Genomic DNA, 19,030 nt, shown 5'->3' with positions numbered 1-19,030 from the left:
AGAGACTGGGGATGCCTGTCCCTTAGGTCAGGGAACAGAAGAAAGCCAGTGGCACTGGTGGAGTGAATAAGACTGACTGGGGATGAGTTGGTAATAGCCATGACCAGATCATTCAGGGCCTTGAAACTGGGGAAGGAGAATTTAATTTAGTATTTATTTATTTATGTATTTATGTATGTATTTATTTATTTTCGAGACGGACTCTAGCTCTGTCACCCAGGCTGGAGTGCAGTGGAGCAATCTCGGCTCACTGCAACCTTTGCCTTCCGGGTTCAAGCGATCCTCCTGCCTCAGCCTCCTAGTAGCTGTGATTACAGATGCCCACCACCATGCCCAGATAATTTTTGTATTTTTAGTAGAGATGGGGTTTCACCACATTGGCCAGGCTAGTCTGAAACTCCTGACCTCGTGATCCGCCCGCCTCGGCCTCCCAAAGTGCTAGGATTACAGGCGTGAGCCACTGTGCCCCGGGAGAATTTACTTTTATTTTATATGCAAGAGGATCCCCCGAGATAGGCCACATTGTCTTGTGACTCTTGGGATAGAGGGAACTTGAATGACAATGGCCCAAGAAAGCAATTGTAATCATTACATATACATGGACCATTTTATGCTCTGTTTTCTTCTTTCATTTAACATTATTTAGTGTGCATGTTCACATATTTCTAAATCATCTTCTTATTTAGAATAATGATTTCTGATGTGTAGGCTGTGTTTTATAGTTTTGAAAGTAATACTTTGATATCCATTATTTTCTTGATTCTCACAACAGTTCTGAGGTGTGTGCATTGCAATTTCTGTTTCACAGATAAAAAGAGTATTGTTAATAAGTTAATGGCCGGGCACGGTGGCTCACACGTATAATCCCAGCACTTTGGGAGACCGAGGTGGGCGGATCACTTGAGGCCAGGAATTTGAGACCAGCCTGGTCAACGTGGTGAAACCCCATCTCTACTAAAAATACAAAAATTAGCCAGGCGTGGTAGCACTTGCCTGTAATCCCAGCTATTCTGGAGGATGAGGCAGGAGAATTCGCTTGAACCCAGGAGGTGGAAGTTGCAGTGAGCCAAGATTGCGCCACTGCACTCCAGCTTGGGTGACAGAGTGAGACTCTGTCTCAAAAAAAAAAAAAAAAAAAAAAAAAAAAAAAGGTTGCTAAGAGGAGGGCTGGGATCTTTTGGCTCCAAATCTGCTGTAGGATGATGCCTTTGACATTCCTGATAGCTTTGCAGTAATCCATCAACACAGTTTTTAGAAGTTCAAACCCTGTTGCCAACATTTAGATTGTTCTATGTGTGCTGCTACAAATAAATTACTGTAAAGATTCTATACATTTAATCTTTTATTATTTTTGTATCATTGGTGTAGGCCAAAATCTGAGGAACAGGATTACTAGGTTGAAGGGAAATGGCCCGTGAAGTATGTGATCAGATGTCATTCCAGAGAATCCAGCCAATTTAAGTAGCCACCGTCAATGTGTGAGACTTTGTGGTTCAGGGAAGGCAGGCCTGGTTTTAAAAATCGTTTCCCCTCTCTAGCATTTTTCTGATGTGATCCTTCAGATTTCACTTTAGTTTTCCCAGGTCTCATTGGCATGTATGCTATTAGGGATGGGTCTAAAATTAATTTGTCTTCATATTCATATCATGTCATCCCAGTGATTATTTAATAAATAATCACTATTGATTAAATAGTGATTCCTTTTCTAGTTATTTTTGGGACATTTATTAAAACCTGGATATGGTGGCTCATGCCTGTATTCCCAGCACTTTGAGAGGCTGAGGTGGGGGGATTGCTTGAGACTAGGAGTTCAAGACCAGCCTGGGCAGCATAGCAAGACTCCATCTGTATAAAAATAAGGAAATCAGTCAGGCATGGCCGTACTTGTCTGGAGTCCCAGCTACTTGGAAGGCTGAGGTGGGAGAATTGCTTGAGTCTGGGTGGTCAAGGCTGCAGTGAGCTATGATCATACCACTGTACTCCAGCCTGGGCAACAGAGTGAAAGCTTGTCTCAAAAAAAAAAAAAAAAAAAATGTAGGGAGCAATTTTGGGAGTTACTCATTTGGTCATTTGATATGTAGTTTTAGTTTTGGTGCTGATAGAGCCCAGAATGTGCCCTCAATTTGATGAACATTCTGATATATGGAGGAGCTCATTGTCCCCCACTTACCTTTTTGCCTTTCAGAATATCTTTTGGTATTTTCATCTATTTTTTCCCCATTGAGTGTTATTACCTTATCAAGCTCAAAAAAGTACCCTATCGCTATTTTAAGTGCAATTGTGCTAAATCTATAAATTAGCTTGGGAAATTTGGATATTAAATGATCTCATCAAGAAGCAGAGCTTAGCTCTCCTTAATTCTCGTCTTCCTTTATTTATCCTACTAAAGTTCTGTGGTTTTCTTTTATATAAGAAGCACATGTTTGCCTAAGTTAATACCTAGGTTTTTTTGTTTATGTTTCTGTTGTCACTGTGAATAGTATTCTCTTTTCCCCACGTTATATTAATTTAACTTGTTTTCACAGGCTTATAGCAATGCTATTATTTAGGAGAATTTACCTTGGTTCTGATTAATTTGCACATACTTGCAAATCATTTGCAGCTTTTTAGTTAACTTTGTGAGTTCTCTTAGATTTATGACCATGCTATAAACAGAAAGGATATTTTCATCTCTTCCTTTCTGATGTTTATTCTTCTTGTTTCCTTTTTCATGCCCCATTGTATTGTCAAGAATCTCTCAATACTAAGAAATGGCGACTTCATTTTTCAGCATGGAGTGCATTATTTTGGCTACCATGATTCAGAAGCCGCTTGCCCAAGGCCCAATTTTATTCTGCTAGTTTTCTCTGTTCTTTGTCCATGGTCCTTGCGCTGCCCTAACCTTGAATTAACGTGGATAAATCTCAAGAATTTAAGAGCACCGTGACTGTGTCCGCAGGCTAGGTAGTGAAATGGGTTCAGAGTGACTGGATTGTGGTCTGTGAACTTCTGCAGCCAGCAGCAAAAGTCAGGCATGAATAATCAAGTGGACAGTGAACATCTGTAGTGTGTGAGATGTTGGCATAACTATGAATGATGATTCAAGAGTGATTTGATGCATATTGAATAACATGATGATAAGTACTAGACTCTGTGGTAAGCCTTCTATGTGAAATACATTTAATTCTGATAATAACTCTAAAGCAGTGGTTCTCAAGTGGGGGCAGTTATCCCCCTACCCCACCCCACCCTCACCCTTCCAACCAGGGATGTAACATCTGGAGATATTTTTGGTTGTCACAATCCTGGGAATGTGTGTGCTGATATTTAGAGGTTGAGGTCAGGGATGCTGACAAGCTTCCTAGGATTCATAGGAGAGTCTCTCACAACAACTATCTGGCCCCAAATGTCAATAGGGTCGCTGTCAAGAAAATCTGCTCCAGCGGTGCCTACTCATATTATCCCCATGTTGAAATAACAAGATGGGAAGTGCAAAGTGGTGCTTTAGTACTCTTAGAGCAGCTTTGATTTTGGTGAGAAACGCCTTTTGAAAACAATGTTTTTCCCCATCTTCCCACCCCATGGGGAGGTGTGGGGTTGGGTGGGTAGGTACCAAAGCAAGGTTTAGAAGAGTTTTCTATAGGAATTTATAATGGTAAAGGATCAACTTCATTTCCAAGCTATTTATGAGGGTTTATGTTTAGGAAAAGTGCTAAGCTTAGAGATGGAGGAGAAATCTGATTTTATTAATGAGTGTAGCCACAATGGCATATCCTGGCAGAAGTCAAGTTTGGTTTCTAGAGGGAGGCTATTATGAAAAGAAATACATGGAACATTCCCCTGAGTTTGGAAGGTGAGTTCTAGGTTCAATGATGGGAAGAATTTTAGAGGTCCAAGGTAAAAGGGCAAAGATTGAATTTTGTCTCTCGTGAGTTCTTTGGCTGAGGTGGCGTGAACTTTGGAGACAGTCTCTTTAATTCAGTCATACATGCTAGTGTCTCAGCTCAGCAAGGGTTTTGAGAGAGCAGGCGTCTGTATGCCCTGGTAAGTGAAGGCAAAGTGCATAAGGAGGTTGGGGTCCATAATGGCGAAGAGAAAGGAGCCCTTCAGTCAGAGTGGCTTTGAATCTTGGTTCTGCCATTTGCCAATCTTGGACCATCGGGCAGTACTCTTTAAATCTCAGCTTCCTCTTCTGTAAAATGTGTACAAGAGTACTAATTGGATTGTTTGATGATTAAATGAGTTAATGTATATAAAGCACTCACAACCCTGGTGCATAGTAAGACCTTTTTAAGTGTTAGCCATTATTATTATCATCATCAATTTTTTTTAACCCCTTTTCCTGATCTGCTTACACTCGCCATTCGGCTGCTACAAATGGCTTGTAAGATTCTTTGTTTGCCTTTTGCTGTCAGTTGCCATGGGGAAGATCCATTCATTTTTTTCAGTCAACCAACATATTTTGAGCATCTGCTGCCCTACAGGATCCTAGATATGGGGGCTGTAGAGATGTCCAGGAACATAAGCCTTGATTCATTGGGTCAGATCACTGCTCAGCAGGACTGGCAAATGCTAGGTTTCTTTTAAGTGGCATAGGTATATGTCCCAAACGTAGCTTTGTGATGGCAGCATGGTGGGTACAAAAGCACACACTAAAGGGTCAGTAGATCTGGGTTCAAACTTTGGTGCAGTTTCTTATGGCTCATATCTTGTTCAAACCTCAGTTTCTTCACTTCTAAAATGGTAATGATACAACCTACCCCACAGAGTTATTATGAATTAAATACTGGAGATGAGATACACAAAACGTCCTGAGTACACAGTAGGTGCCCAGTATTGGCTGTAAGTATTATAAATCTACAAGCTGTGAATTCATCTTACCTCTGTGGATCCTGTTGATATTTCTAGACCATGCCACCTACTGGGGCCATTTCCTACCTGAGTCTCCCATGGTGTCAAATAGAATGTCATGTGGCCTCCTGACTTGGGTAGAATTGGCCGCTTATCTCAACCCCGCTACTGACTATCTCTGTGATTTACCCTTCCTCCAGCTTTAGCCTTGCTACATATAAAATGAAGACAATAATGTCTCCTATCTCACACGGTTGTCCTGGGGATTAAATTAAGTAATTAATATAAAATGTGCCTTGTACATATTGGGTCCTAAATAAACGGTAGCTACTATTTATCCTAAAAGTACAAATCGTAGTTTCAGAGCTTCAAGGTTGATGACTATTTATTTTACTCATACTCTTTGTTTAGTTTCGTTTTTTTCCCCTAATTTCATTAGTTCCTTCCTTCCTTTCTTCCTATCTTTCTTCCTTCCTTCCTTCCTTCCTTCCTTCCTTCCTTCCTTCCTTCCTTCCCTCCCTCCCTCCCTCCCTCCCTCCCTCCCTCCCTCCCTCCCTCCCTCCCTCCTTCCTTTTTTTTTTGAGACAAAGTCTTGCATTGTCTCCCAGGTTGGAGTGCAATGGAGCGATCTGGGCTCACTCCAACTTCTGCCTCCTGGATTCAAACAATTCTGCTGCCTCAGCCTCCTGAGTGGCTGGGATTACAGGCTCCCGCCATGAAGCTCAGCTGTTTTTTGTATTTTTAGTAGAGATGGGGTTTCACCCTGTTGGCCAGGCTGGTCTTGAACTCCTGACCTCATAATCAACCCGCCTCGGCCTCCCAAAGTGCTGGGATTACAGGTGTGAGCCACCACACCCGGCCTCATTAGTATTTTCTAAATTTGTTTACAGTCATACCATTTAAAAAAATAGTTGTATTCCTGTCTTTGTTAATATTTGTAAGTGATTTTATTTAGCTACAAGCTTGGAACGGCATATAATTTTATGTTCTGCTTTTTTCACTTAATATTATATGGCTAATGATTTCTGTGTTTCATAAACATTGTTGTGATGATGGCATGATATATTGTTGAGTAGATGTACCATACTTTAAACATTTCCCCATTGCTGTGCAATTGTTTCCAATATTTTGCAATTACAATGTTTCAATGAGTGAATAACTTTATGCATATAGTTTTTTGGTATCTTAAGTTCAGTTTCCTAGGATAAATTTCCAGGAATAGTAATTGGGCAAATGGGATAAACATGGCTCTTGAATCCATGTTGTTACATTGCTTTCCCAAAGGGTTCAACTGATTTATATTTCCATGTTCATTATTTTCTAAACTTCAGCTCATTTACTTACTCACCAAACATTTTCAAAGCCATTATCATGTGGTAGGCTTAGTAAGAAGAAAGTGACCCTAAGGGAGAAGCTCATATATAAATAGGGTCTCTGGTGTACCAAGAGCTGATACAGACACAAAGTACCTGGGGAAATTGAGATGAGGGAGTCCTGTCTCAGCTGGGAGAAAAGTTTCTTTCCTTTTTTTATTTTTATTTTTTGAAACAGAGTTTCACTCTTGTTGCCCAGGCTGGAGTGCAATGGTGTGATCTCGGCTCACCGCAACCTTTGCCTCCTGGGTCCTGGTTCAAGCAGTTCTCCTGCCTCAGCCTCCTGAGTAGCTGGGATTACAGGCACACGCCACCATGCCCAGCTAATTTTTATATTTTTAATAGAGCCGGGGTTTCACGATGTTGGCCAGTCTGGTCTCGAACTCCTGACCTCGTGATCCACCCGCCTCTGCCTCCCAAAGTGCTGGGATTACAGGCGTGAGCCACCGCGCCCGGCCTGAGAAAAGTTTATTTTCATAGAGTCGTGGTTTTGTTCTTTGGCAGAAAGAAAATTGCTTTCTTCCCCACCCCCACCCCCACCCCCAGCTTTATTGAGGTATAATTGACAAATAAAAATTGTATATCTTTAAGATATGGAATGTGATGTGTATCTGAACTTAAAGAATAAGCTATAGAATAAAAAGGTGTTTGCTATTAAAAAAGAAAAGAAAGAAAAGGTTGAATGTCATTCCCAAGCTTTGGAGTACGTTGTCTCTTTGGGATTATTTACAGAAATCTTAGCAAGACCAGCCCCATCTTTGGTCTTGAGTACTCCACTGTCAGCATGCTTTCTTCCAGACAGGGATCCATTTGCCTTTATTTTTCGTTCTGTTGTGCTGTCTGTGCCAACTATTCTTGATAGTTTTATGGTAACAGTGTTTTTTTGTACCACGAGATAATTTATACATGCTCATTGTGGAAAATTTAGAAAAGACAGGAAAGTATTAAAAACATTACCCATTTTTTTTTTTTTTAAATTTAGAGACAGAGTCTTGCTGTGTCGCCCAGGCTGGAGTGTGGTGGCACGATCTTGGCTCACAGCAACCTCCGCTTCCCAGGTTTAAGCAATTTTCCTACCTCGGCCTCCCAAGTAGCTGGAAGTACAAACATGCACCACCATGCCCAGCTAATTTTGTATTTTTAGTAGAGATGGGGTTTCATCATGTTGGCCAGGTTGGTCTCAAACTCCTGACCTCAGGTGATCCGCCTGCCTTGGCCTCCCAAAGTTCTGGGATTATAGGCACGAGCCACTGTGCCAGCCACACCCATATTCTTATCATCCTAGTACATCCACTGTTTATCTTGCTATATTTCCTTCTGCCCAGTCTCACTCTGATCACTCAGTGGCGTGATCTCGGCTCACTGCAACCTAGGCCTTCTGGTTCGAGTGATTCTCCTACCTTGGCCTCCTGGGTTTGAGCGATTCTTCTGCCTTGGCCTCCTGGGTTCAAGAGATTCTCCTGCCTTGGCCTCCCAAGTAGCTGGGATTACAGGCGTATACCCCCATGCCCATCTAAGTTTTGTATTTTTAGTAGACACAGGGTTTCACCATGATGGCCAGGCTGGTCTCCAACTCCTGACCTCAGGTGATCCACCTGCTTTGGCCTCACAAAGTGATTACCGGCATGAGCCACTGCGTCCATCCCCGAAAAGATTTTTTAAAAGAGTTTAATGTAGAACCATATCAGAGGTCTTTGGAAATAAAAAACTGTTTTTTTTTTTTTTAATCAGAAATAAAACAACAAATAAATAAATAATAAAAAAAAAACACCCAAAACAATCTCAAGCACCAGCAATTGAGCAGAAAAGTTAAATTATGATCTATTCACAGAGTGGAATATCAAGTAGACATTACAAGACATGTTTTAAGAGCATATTTTATGTCATGGGAAATGCTCTCCCAGTATGATGTTAAATGAAAAAGCAGAATACAAAAGTTATATGTGCTGCATAGTCTCAATATTGTAGAGAAAAAATATTATTTATGTAAGCGTGAAAAAAGACAAAAGATATTAACAGAGAACCATTTTTAGTTCAGTTTACTAGGGATTATCTCTTAGAGGTAGGATTAAGGTGATTTATATTTACCTTTTTAAACTTTTCTGTATTTTTTATTTTCAAATTTTCCGTAAAAATATAAGGACTCGAAGATCAAGAAAAATTTCTGCATCGGCTGAGTGCAGTGGCTTATGCCTGTAATCCCAGCAGTTTGGGAGCCCTGGGGGAGAGGATCACTTGAGCCCAAGAGTTTGACGTTACAGTGAGCTGTGATCTCTAGATCGTAGCCTAGCCTGGACGGTGGAGCAAGACCCTGTCTCAAAAAAAAAATCTTTGCTTTTTTTTTTTGAGACGCAGTTTTGCTCTGTCGCCCCGGCTGGAGTGCAGTGGCACAATCTCAGCTCACTGCAACCTCCGCCTCCTGGGTTCAAGCACTTCTGCCTCAACCTCCCAAGTAGCTGGGATTACATGCACCCAACACTATGCCCAGCTACTTTTTTTGTATTTTTAGTAGAGACAGGGTTTCACCATGTTCACCAGTCTGGTCTCGAATTACTGACCTTAGGTGATCCATCCACCTCAGCCTCCCAAAGTGCTGGAATTACAGGCATGAACCAGTGCACCCGGCCCAATCTTTTGCTTTTTTTTAAAAAAATAAGACAAAAAGGGATTTCATACCAGTGTTCTTTTGGCTCTGTGACTCTGAAGCCACAGTTATAAGGTATAATTACTCTTAAACACAAGACCCCGTGACTCTTTTGGGCTCTTTGGTATTTATGTTGATTACAATGTTGAAATACGGAAATGAAAGGAATGGGAGAGGTGATGACTTCAGGCAATGTAACTAGTTGTCTGAACACCACTGGCTCAGTTACATTACGTCTAGTGATTTCCATCTTGTCTTTCTGCTGATTTATCCCCTAGTAACTCACTGAGGCAGGGTTTTCCTTTGGAGAAACCTCATTGCTTTAACCAGTGTATCATGCTTGCTTATAAGTTCAATGATCTTTTAACTCATTGGAGAAGATGGTGACCAGACCTGGACAGATGGGGAAGGACTTCGCCCTCTCTCTTTACAGTCCTGCGTGCACACAGGTCAATATGGAACTATGTGTGAATTTTCATTGTCGTTGAGAGCCCTCTTCTCTGCCCCATAGGGAGCAGCTTTCTGTGCAATTAGAGGAGCAAGGGTTGTGTGTATTTAGCACAGCAGGTTGCCCTGGTCCTGTCCTTTCAACATAGTCACCACGTACCTAACACTGTGCTAAGGCTGGGGATGCAGAGAGACTCGGATGGGTGCCTGCTTTCAGAGTGCTCAGTGTGCTGAGGAAGTCAGCAATAGAAACAGATGATTTCAAGAGCTCCAGGAAAATGCTACAGGAGGAGTGTGCCTGGGTTACTGGAGTAGCACGGGAGAAGGGCTTCTAGCTCAGGCTGAGATTTTAGTAAAGGAAATTATGCCAGGATGCATCCTGAAGAATGAGTAGAAGTGAACCAGATAAAGCAGGATAGGAAGCATCTTCCCTTACCTAAGGGAAGACACAGAGGTATATGGAATGGTGTATTAAAAGGTCGGAACTCCAAACAGTTCTGTTAAAGTTTAGAGAGTGGTGGGAGAGACTGGAGAAATTGATTAATTAGTAGATGAAGTTTTCTGTGGATTTCCTAAATCCCAGTAGCATTGGACATCCATGTTATTTTGAAATTTACAGTGTTCTGTCTTATTTTCCATTCAGTGTCAGCTGCTGCTGGAAGTGGCCTGGCCTCTATTTATCTTCCTGATCCTGATCTCTGTTCGGCTGAGCTACCCACCCTATGAACAACATGAATGTAAGTAACTGTGGATGTTACCTGAGACTCACCAATGGCAGGGAAAATCCAGGCAATGAACGTGGGCTAAATTGGACTTTTCCAAAGATGCCGTCTTTGAGAAACATCACGCATGGTTTGAATCAGAAAAACCTAGGCTTCTCATTTTTTGATAAGGCATGAACTCAGGAGACTATTTTCAGTCCTAGTGAATGGTGATAATTGTAATTATAACAATAGCCAACATCTCTTTTACACATTTTTAAATCATGAAAATAAAATAACCTTACTGATAATTTTAGAAAGTGGTGATTCAAAAGCACATTTAAGATAATGCCTTAACACCTAGTCTTTTCCATATGCATGATGTCTTAATCACACGTTGCAAATCATGGAACACATCATTTTAAGCAACATTTGTGTAGAACTTCTCAGTTTTACTAATATTATTTTATTCGCATAACAACCTTGAATAGAACTGAGATCATCTGACCGTCGATCATGTATTTTGATAACAGCCTTTACAGTGAGCATAGAAAATACAGTAGTGGCTAAGAACGCAAGCTCCAGATGTCAGCTTACCTGGGTATGAATTCTGGTGTCAGCATTCACTAAGCATATGACCTTGGACAAGTGATTTCAGCTTCTTTTAAAAAGGGAATAGTAATACCTACCTCATATTGTTATTGTCAGTGTATCATCTTACAATCACAGTCTTTCTCTTAGGTCTGGGCTCAGTGGGTGGATTGACACTGCAGAAATGGCTAAATCTAAAGGATCAATATTTATGTGAGAAATGTAGCTGGGACTTCAGTTTCACTGCCCCAGTGATTTTTCCTACTGCTAAGCAGCTCAGTCCATACCCCTACGAGACCCACAAGCTTACGAGATACTCTTCTTCCAGGAAAGCAATGGGGCCAGGGCCACCTTTTAATTGTGTTTCTTGGCCTGGTCCCATCTTTCTCACAATACACAGCAACAGTATTTACTTGCTAATTATCTAGTGCACATCACACATAGTCATATGAAATACACACACACACACACACACACACACACATACACACACATTTTCTCAGACATGATTTCCTGATTTCACCAAAAAAGAAAAGAGTGGGCCAGGCACAGTGGTTCAGGCCTGTAATCCCAGCACTTTGGGAGGTCAAGGTGGGTGGATCACTTGAGGTCAGGAGTTTGAAACCAGCCTGGCCAACATGGTGAAACCTCATCTCTACTAAAAATACAAAAATTAGCCAGGCGTGGTGGCGCACACCTGTAATGCCAGCTACTCGGGGAGGGGGCTGAGGCAGGAGAATTGTTTGAACCCGCGAGGCTGAGGTTGCAGTAAGCTGAGATCATGCCATTGTACTCCAGCCTGGGCAACAGAGCGCGACTGTGTCGCAAAAAAAAAAAAAAAAAAAAAAAAAGCAGAAACTGAAATTTATACACAATTTATATGCCTGTGAGATAATTGTTTTCTCTTTTGGAACCCCAAAGAGATTTTTTTGATTGATGAGCAAATACATATTAGATTTTATTTAAGCATTATGCCAAGCGCCACTGAAGTATAAGTTTCAAGGGCAAACTCAGTTTTTTCATCTACTGGACTATTCTTTCTGGAATGATTACAAGCAGACAGGATGGTGTAGTGGAAATAGCAAATGTCTTTGGCATCAGACAAGTTGGAGTTTGTTTGTGTCCTGCCTCTGCCATTCACCGAGGTTGTGATCTTGGGCAAGTTGTTGAGTTTTAACCTAGATTCCTCTGACTCCAGATCATAAATTGTCAGAAAAGTTCTGAAATTCTTGTATATATAGATGGTAAATGAGACTTTTCCTTACATCTATGCACTTCGTTTGTTTGTTTTGAGACGGAGTCTCGCTCTGTCGCTTAGACTGGAGTGCAGTGGTATGATCTCCGCTCACTACAACCTCTGCCTCACAGGTTCAAGCGAGCCTCCTGCCTCAGCCTCCCAAATAGCTGAGACTACAGACATGGGCCACCACGTCCGGCTAATTTTTGTATTTTTACTAGAGACAGGGTTTCACCACATTGACCACGCTGGTCTTGAACTCCTGGCCTCAGGTGATTTGCCCGCTTTGGCCTCCCAAAGTGCTGGGATTACAGGCATGAGCCACCATGCCCAGCCACATCCATGTACTTCTTGCAACCTTACCTTCTGTTCTCATCACCCTCCAGGGACCTAGTTGGAAGAGCAGTGTTAAAAGTTAAGGCGAAACTTGAAGAGGTGTCTTGTCCCTAGGAACAAAGGACTGGTGTGAAGTTCTTCTCTGTAAATCTTCCCCAGTTCAAACCAGAGTTATCAAGGTCTTAAAACCTTCCCTGGGTCCTGAGAGTCCATTATATTATTTGTCTTCCTGTGTACTCACTGCTTAGTCCTGATCCTACTTTTGTTTGCAAATAGGATGGGGTACAACGTACGAGGAAGGGCCTTTGCCGCCCCTGCTAAGGGATAACCTGAAATACCTTCACCATCACTGCCCTGTGCTGCTTTTCACCTATGCCAGTCTGTGTACAGTGCCAGTATCTCCTGGCGTTGAAAGGGGAGAATCTTTTGGTCCTTTGAGTATTTGGTTGGGTTACATAAATCTCCATGAATGAAGAGCAGCTGACTTAGGCAAAGGGGCCTTGTTTGGTTTTCCTTGAACTATTAACAGGAAGATAGGGAGATTAACTGTGTAAATGTTCCATAGGCCAGAGTCCCTGCAGAGGGTGGCCACAGTGATCAGATCTTGTCACATCCTTGCTTTGGATGTTGCTTCTCTGGTTGGAGTATGGATAGAAGAGAAAGACCCTATACTGAAATGCAAAGTGCGGCAAGTGCTGACTTTGGGTTAACTTCTGGGGAGACTCGGTGCATTTGTATGAAAATAAAAAGATGAATAAAACAAGGTTCCCACTTTGGAGGGAGGTGGTAGCTGTGAGATGGAAGGATTGTTCTGTTGGGCAATAGCAGAGTAAGTGCTGTGGTAGATTCACTCCCACAGTGCCTGAAAAATCCTCATAGGCCCATTTGTTGAGCCTTTGTCCTGCACCAGGCACTCTGCAAAAATGCTTTACCTGCAAAATCTCATGTGATGCTCACCACAGCTCTGTGAAGTTAATTGTACTTTTATCACCACTTTACAGATGAGAAAACTGAGGGTATGGGGCCAGTGACTTGGCCAAAGTCGCTGCTTAGCAAGCTGCAGGGACTGGATGTGAATTCCAATTGGTTTGTGAAGTTCTTCACCACCTAGAGCTGTGGTTCTTGATAACTGTGAACTCTTTTGGGGTCGCAGATAACCCTGAGAATGTGATAGAAGCTGGAGCTCTGGCCTTTCTGTCCACACCTGAACAGGTCCTTGGGTTAAGAACCCCTGGTCCAGGGCCTATTAATCTTGATCCTTATAAGCAGCATCCATGTATTACGGCCACAAACCCAACTGTGCCAAATTGAATCCTAGGACTGAGCCCAAATATGTCCCGTCATCCTTTTGGTAAGAAGCTCATTGTAAGAAAGACAGAAAGAGCAAGAGGATGGCCTAGTGCATGGGGCCTCGTTGTTTTAATATAGGGACAAAACAACAATAGTAACAATGAAACACCGAAGCTTCACAGATGACGTCAGACCCCAAGCCCGTGTGTTTTTCTGGTGCCCTTGAGGAGCTTTAGAGCTGGCAGAGGAGGTGAAACTGACAAATCTTTGGCGAACTGAGGAGAGTACCAGAGGGGTGTGATAGGAGCTAAATTCCAGTCTAACTGCAGGTGTGAGGAAGAGGTTTGGATTGGGACCATGGAGATGGGGGTTCTACTCCCAGTTGTGCCAGCTGACTCCGCGAGTGTTCTTTGTCAGTCACTTTATCTTATTTATTTATTTATGTTTTGAGATGGAGTTTTGTTCTTGTCGCCCAGGCCGGAGTGAAGTGGCGCTATCTTGGCTCACTGCAACCTCCGCCTCCTGAGTTCTAGTGATCCTCCTACCTCAGCCTCCCAAGTAGCTGGGATTACAGGTGCCTGCCACCAAGCCCATCTAATGTTTGTACCAAGCCTATCTAATTTTTGTATGCTTAGTAGAGATAGGGTTTCACCATGTTGGCCAGGGTGGTCTTGAACTCCTGACCTCAGGTGATCTGCCCATGTTGGCCTCCCAAAGTGCTGGGATTACAGGCGTGAGCCACTGTGCCCGGCCCACTTTATCTTACCATAGTTACCTCCTTAGAGTATGAGAAAATAGGCTTAGGGCATCCCCAAGTCCCCTCCATGTCTGAACGCTGAGGCTGGCCATCAAGAGGAACTAAGGCTGCCAGGGACTTTCTGCTTAGGACCTCTGTCATCACTTCTCCAACGCTGGTGTCATGAACTCCGTTCTACAGATGATGTCCGCTAGATTAAGAATGACATCTAAGGCCAAGTTTCCACCTGAGAGTCAGATTTATTCAGAAGAGACAGGTCTCTGGGATGTGGGGAATGGGACGGACAGACTTGGCATGAAGCATTGTATAAATGGAGCCTCAGAATCGCTTCAGAGAATTAATGTTTCTCCCTGTGTTTTTCTACTCCTCGATTTCAACAGGCCATTTTCCAAATAAAGCCATGCCCTCTGCAGGAACACTTCCTTGGGTTCAGGGGATTATCTGTAATGCCAACAACCCCTGTTTCCGTTACCCGACTCCTGGGGAGGCTCCCGGAGTTGTTGGAAACTTTAACAAATCCATGTAAGTATCAGATCAGGTTTTCTTTCCAAACTTGTCGGTTAATCCTTTTCCTTCCCTTCTTGTCCTCTGGAGAATTTTGAATGGCTGGATTTAAGTGAAGTTGCTTTTGTAAATGCTTGTGTGATAGAGTCTGCAGAATGAGGGAAGGGAGAATTTGGGGAGAATTTGGGGTATTTGGGGTATCCATCACCTCGAGTATTTATCATTTCTGTATGTTGTGAACATTTCAAGTCCTGTCTGCTAGCTATTTTGGAATATACTATATGTTGTTAATGATATCATTCAGCAGACATGCATCTGAATGGGCTGGCTCTAGGAGCTAGGGGGTAGGGGCTGGCACAGAGACGCACGCTGGAAGGGTCCTTGCCCATGAGGAGCTGACAGCCAAGGCTAGGGGAGTTCTGTCTTCTCTGCATCAGATCACCTCTCTCACCTCTGTCACTGCCCCATCAGACTACAATGTCTGCAGGTCTTTCTCCCCTGAGTGTGAGCTCCCTGAGCAAAGCAGGATGCTGCCCCTTCCCTTTGTATTCCTGGCTCCTGGCTTCAGTGCCTGGACATAAGTATGGGCATAATAAATGTCTCCCAAATGTCTCCCATTGAGGTTTCTTCAAATGCACAGGACCGTGATGTGACTTAGGATGGACTAAGGACTATGGGATGTGGCTCAGGACAATCCTGAGAAAGCTGCAGCTGTGGCACGCAGGGCCACACTGTCATGTTCATGGACCCTAGACTGGCTTTGTAGCCTCCACGGGCCCCTTCCATACAACAGTATTAAAAATTATATTTCATGACTGCATTGGTATAAAGATGAATACAATCCAGACCAGATTCATGATTATTTATACATTTTTAGTGTATTAACTTTTAATTCTGCTTTTAAAATAAATTAAAACATTTTAATATGCCCTTAAGAGTATCCCAGGCCCAGGCCACTGAGCCTACTGTGCCTCATGGATAAGTCAGCCCTGGGGGCATGTGTGTACATGCATGTGTGTGCACACACATGGTGAGCCAGGCCTTGAAGGGTGGTAAGATTTGGGTGTGTTGACCAATGGAGAAGGGCATTTGGGGCCCTGATGATGGGTGAGGGAGGGAACATGGTGATGAATGGAGCTGGGTGTGGGGAGCCATGGGAGTGGGCCACGGCCAGACTGTGGAGGACCTGGGAGCCAGGCTGAGTCGTGTGCACTTGGCAGTCACTTTTGTAAAGCAGCAGAGGCAGTTGGCCTAACAAGAGCCTTTCTCCTTTTCTTGCACCCTTTACAGTGTGTCTCGCCTGTTCTCAGATGCTCGCAAGCTTCTTTTATACAGCCGGAAAGACACCAGCATGAAGGACATGCGCAAAGTTCTGAGAACATTACAGCAGATCAAGAAATCCAGCTCAAGTAAGCGAAAACCTTCTCTGCATCAGTTTATAATTGGAAATTGACCTGCACCGGGGAAAGAGAGTAGCCCAGGTGTCTGGGGCTTGTTCCCATTAGATCTTCCCCAAGGGGTTTTTCTCCTTGGTGGCTGGCCTGTAGGGCCCCTCTGCAGGAGGCATTGGTGAAGAAACTAGGGGAGCTGGTTGCCACAGACAGTGATGTACTAATCTCCTCTGGGAAGACGGAAGAAAAGTCCCCAGAGAAGAATATTACAGTCTTGGCCTTAGGGACAGCTAGGGGTACAGATTGCTGCCTGCTGCATTTTTTTGGAGTTGGCCATATGGTTGCAATGAATGGATAGATTTATAGACAGGGTGTTTCTGTGCATATAAGAGCAATTAAAGTTGCAACTTGATATGGATAAGTGAAAGTTAAGCACTTATGTCTAAAAAGAACATGCAATTCATTTTCCCCTAGTCATTTAAATTAGTCTGATGCGCATTTGAACTTGTTATCTTTAAAAAGTGAAATCTGTACCTCTGATCTGGTAAGTATCCAGGCAATTTATTGCGTGCCATCCAGGAAGTATCTGAGGAGTGGGCATTTGCTGACTGAGGCATTGGCTGCCATAGCATCAGAGCAGCCTCCCAGGCAGTGGCCTGGCAAGGGGACAGAGGCTGGTGGGAGCAGCTGGCTGAGTGCAGTCAGTAATGGCACGTGCATGGTCTGTAGAGAATATAGAAGCAATAACGAAGCCGATAAAAGTTGGTTTGCATTTTATTATTATCATGCGCCGGTGGTTCTAAACAATGTCAGTGATAAATTACTCCTCCCCATCATGGACCAATGACTACCACTGCTCCAGGGAAGTGCTTTTTATTCTGTTTGGTTCTTAGGGAGGGATGGAATTGGCTGGCCTTTGCTGAAAGGCCTACCAGTTTGTTTTCCATTTGGCAAAAGAAGAAATGGTAAAGCTAGAGTTTAAACCAGACTCCGATTTGAGAGATTTTTTTAAAGGCATACAGAACTGTGCTTTCCTCGGGCAGGAAAAGAGGCAATGGGCAATGTGGGACCTGATGACAAAGGGAAGCAAAGCTGTCTTAGGGGTGGCATGGAGGAGGTGCTGCTTCACAGCAGAGAGAGGTATGGCTATGCTTGGAGCTTCCACTGACACCACTCGTGGCTGCACAGCCAGGCCATCGAGATGCTGTTTCCTGGACCTGCAGGTCCTGGTCTTGCACATGGGCGTTTCTTCTGGTGCAGGAGACAGAGAGGTAGCAACCCCTGATCAAAGCCTCAGTCCTTCCTTATTTACTGGAGAGCCCCTGCTGGTTGACCAGACGCAGAACTGGGGATATTTCCTTTACTTCTGTAGCAAGAGACAGCATGGTGCAGAGGAAAGAGTGCTAGCACAATTACCTTGTGGGTGCATGACTTTGTGAATAAGTTAGTTAGCACCCTTTCAGACACCTCTTCTTAACTGTTAATGAGATAACACATGTAATTGCTTAAAAACAATATTTGGCACATAGGAAGCACTTAGTGAATATGAATTATGATTTTTTTGGAGTGGTGACATCTCAGCCAAGCCATTTAACCCCTCAGCCTTAATTTCCTCAACTATAAAATAGCAGCTAACTTGAGGTGTAAACTATAAAACCTAATGCAGTATCTGGCACATAGTAGATTCCCAATAAATGCGAGCCAGTATTCTTATAAGACAGCGATGCATTTCTAAGCATCTGGCCTTGTTCTTCTGCCTTGCAGTTTGTGTGGCAGTTGAAATAGACTGGCTGATGGGTTAAGTAGTCAAGCAGACTTTCTGATCTTAGGGGAGGAGACTGCCTTAAAACACCACTAGTTTTCTTTTCTTCTTCTTTTTTTTTTCTTTCTTTTATTTTTTGAGACAGAGTCTCGCTCTGTCGCCAGGCTGGAGTGCAGTGGCGCGATCTCGCCTCACTGCAGCCCCCGCCTCCTGGGTTCAAGCGATTCTCCTGCCTCAGCCTTCTGAGTAGCTAGGACTACAGGCGTGTGCCACCATGCCCAGCTACATTTTGTATTTTTAGTAGAGACGGAATTTCACCATGTTGGCCAGGGTGGTCTCAATCTCCTGACTTCATGATCCGCCCACCTTGGCCTCCCAAAGTGCTGGAATTATGGGCGTGAGCCACTGCACCTGGCTTTCTTTGAGAAACTGGAGACATGAGTTAGGTGGAGAAGAGAAGCCAAATCTGTGTCTAAAAACTCTACAGTTGTGTGCACAGCTCTGAGGAGAGCAGGTCCCTTGGATTTTGAGTGTATTATTATGTTGGTGCTTGTTTCATATCTCTCTGTTCACTAAGTATGTCCCCTTTTCTGCCCTGCAGCTGTTTCTTTCTTTTTTAACTTTTTTTTTTTGAGACGGAGTCTCACCTGTCACCCAGGCTGGAGTGCAGTGGCGTGATCTCGGCTCACTGCAACCTCCGCCCCTCGAATTCAAGCAATTCTCTTACCTCAGCCTCCTGAGTAGCTGGGATTACAGGCGCCTGCCACTGCGCCCGTTATTTTTTGTATTTTTAGTAGAGACGGGGTTTCAACTATGTTGGCCAGGCTGGTCTCGAACTTCTGACCTCATGATCCACCTGCCTCAGCCTCCCAAAGTGCTGGGATTATAGGCGTGAGCCACCAGGCCCAGCCTAGCTGTTTCTTAAATTCCTTCTTTCTTTGCTTGTCTTGTAGCACAAAGCAGGCCTCAGTATAGGGGGAAATACACAGAAACACTGCCTTTTCCTACAGGAAATCAGTAACTTTTTGCTGATTTTGTTTTTATTTACTTATTTATTTGTTTAAATTTATTTTTATTTTTAATTTTTATTTTTTTTAGAGAAGGGTCTCTTTCTGTTTTTAGGCTAGAGTGCAGTGGTGCACTTACAGCTCACTGCAACCTCGACTT

The 19,030-nt window shown here is 43.3% G+C and overlaps 1 protein-coding gene across 2 annotated transcripts in view; it reads left to right on the top strand.

Moving 5' to 3' along the window:
• The window catches only part of LOC105481013 (ATP binding cassette subfamily A member 1), a 145,914-nt gene that overhangs the window by 30,296 nt on the left and 96,588 nt on the right, over positions 1-19,030 (top strand). For both annotated transcript variants that reach the window (XM_011740258.3, XM_011740259.3), the window contains exons 3-5: positions 9,938-10,031; positions 14,587-14,728; positions 16,001-16,119. In XM_011740258.3, the coding sequence (XP_011738560.2) occupies positions 9,938-10,031; positions 14,587-14,728; positions 16,001-16,119 (355 nt within the window). The remainder of the gene's footprint in view (positions 1-9,937; positions 10,032-14,586; positions 14,729-16,000; positions 16,120-19,030) is intronic.

Source organism: Macaca nemestrina, chromosome 14 (assembly GCF_043159975.1).
Source record: "Macaca nemestrina isolate mMacNem1 chromosome 14, mMacNem.hap1, whole genome shotgun sequence".
Lineage (NCBI taxonomy): Eukaryota > Metazoa > Chordata > Mammalia > Primates > Cercopithecidae > Macaca > Macaca nemestrina.
This window is presented reverse-complemented; position numbering and strand designations above follow the sequence as displayed.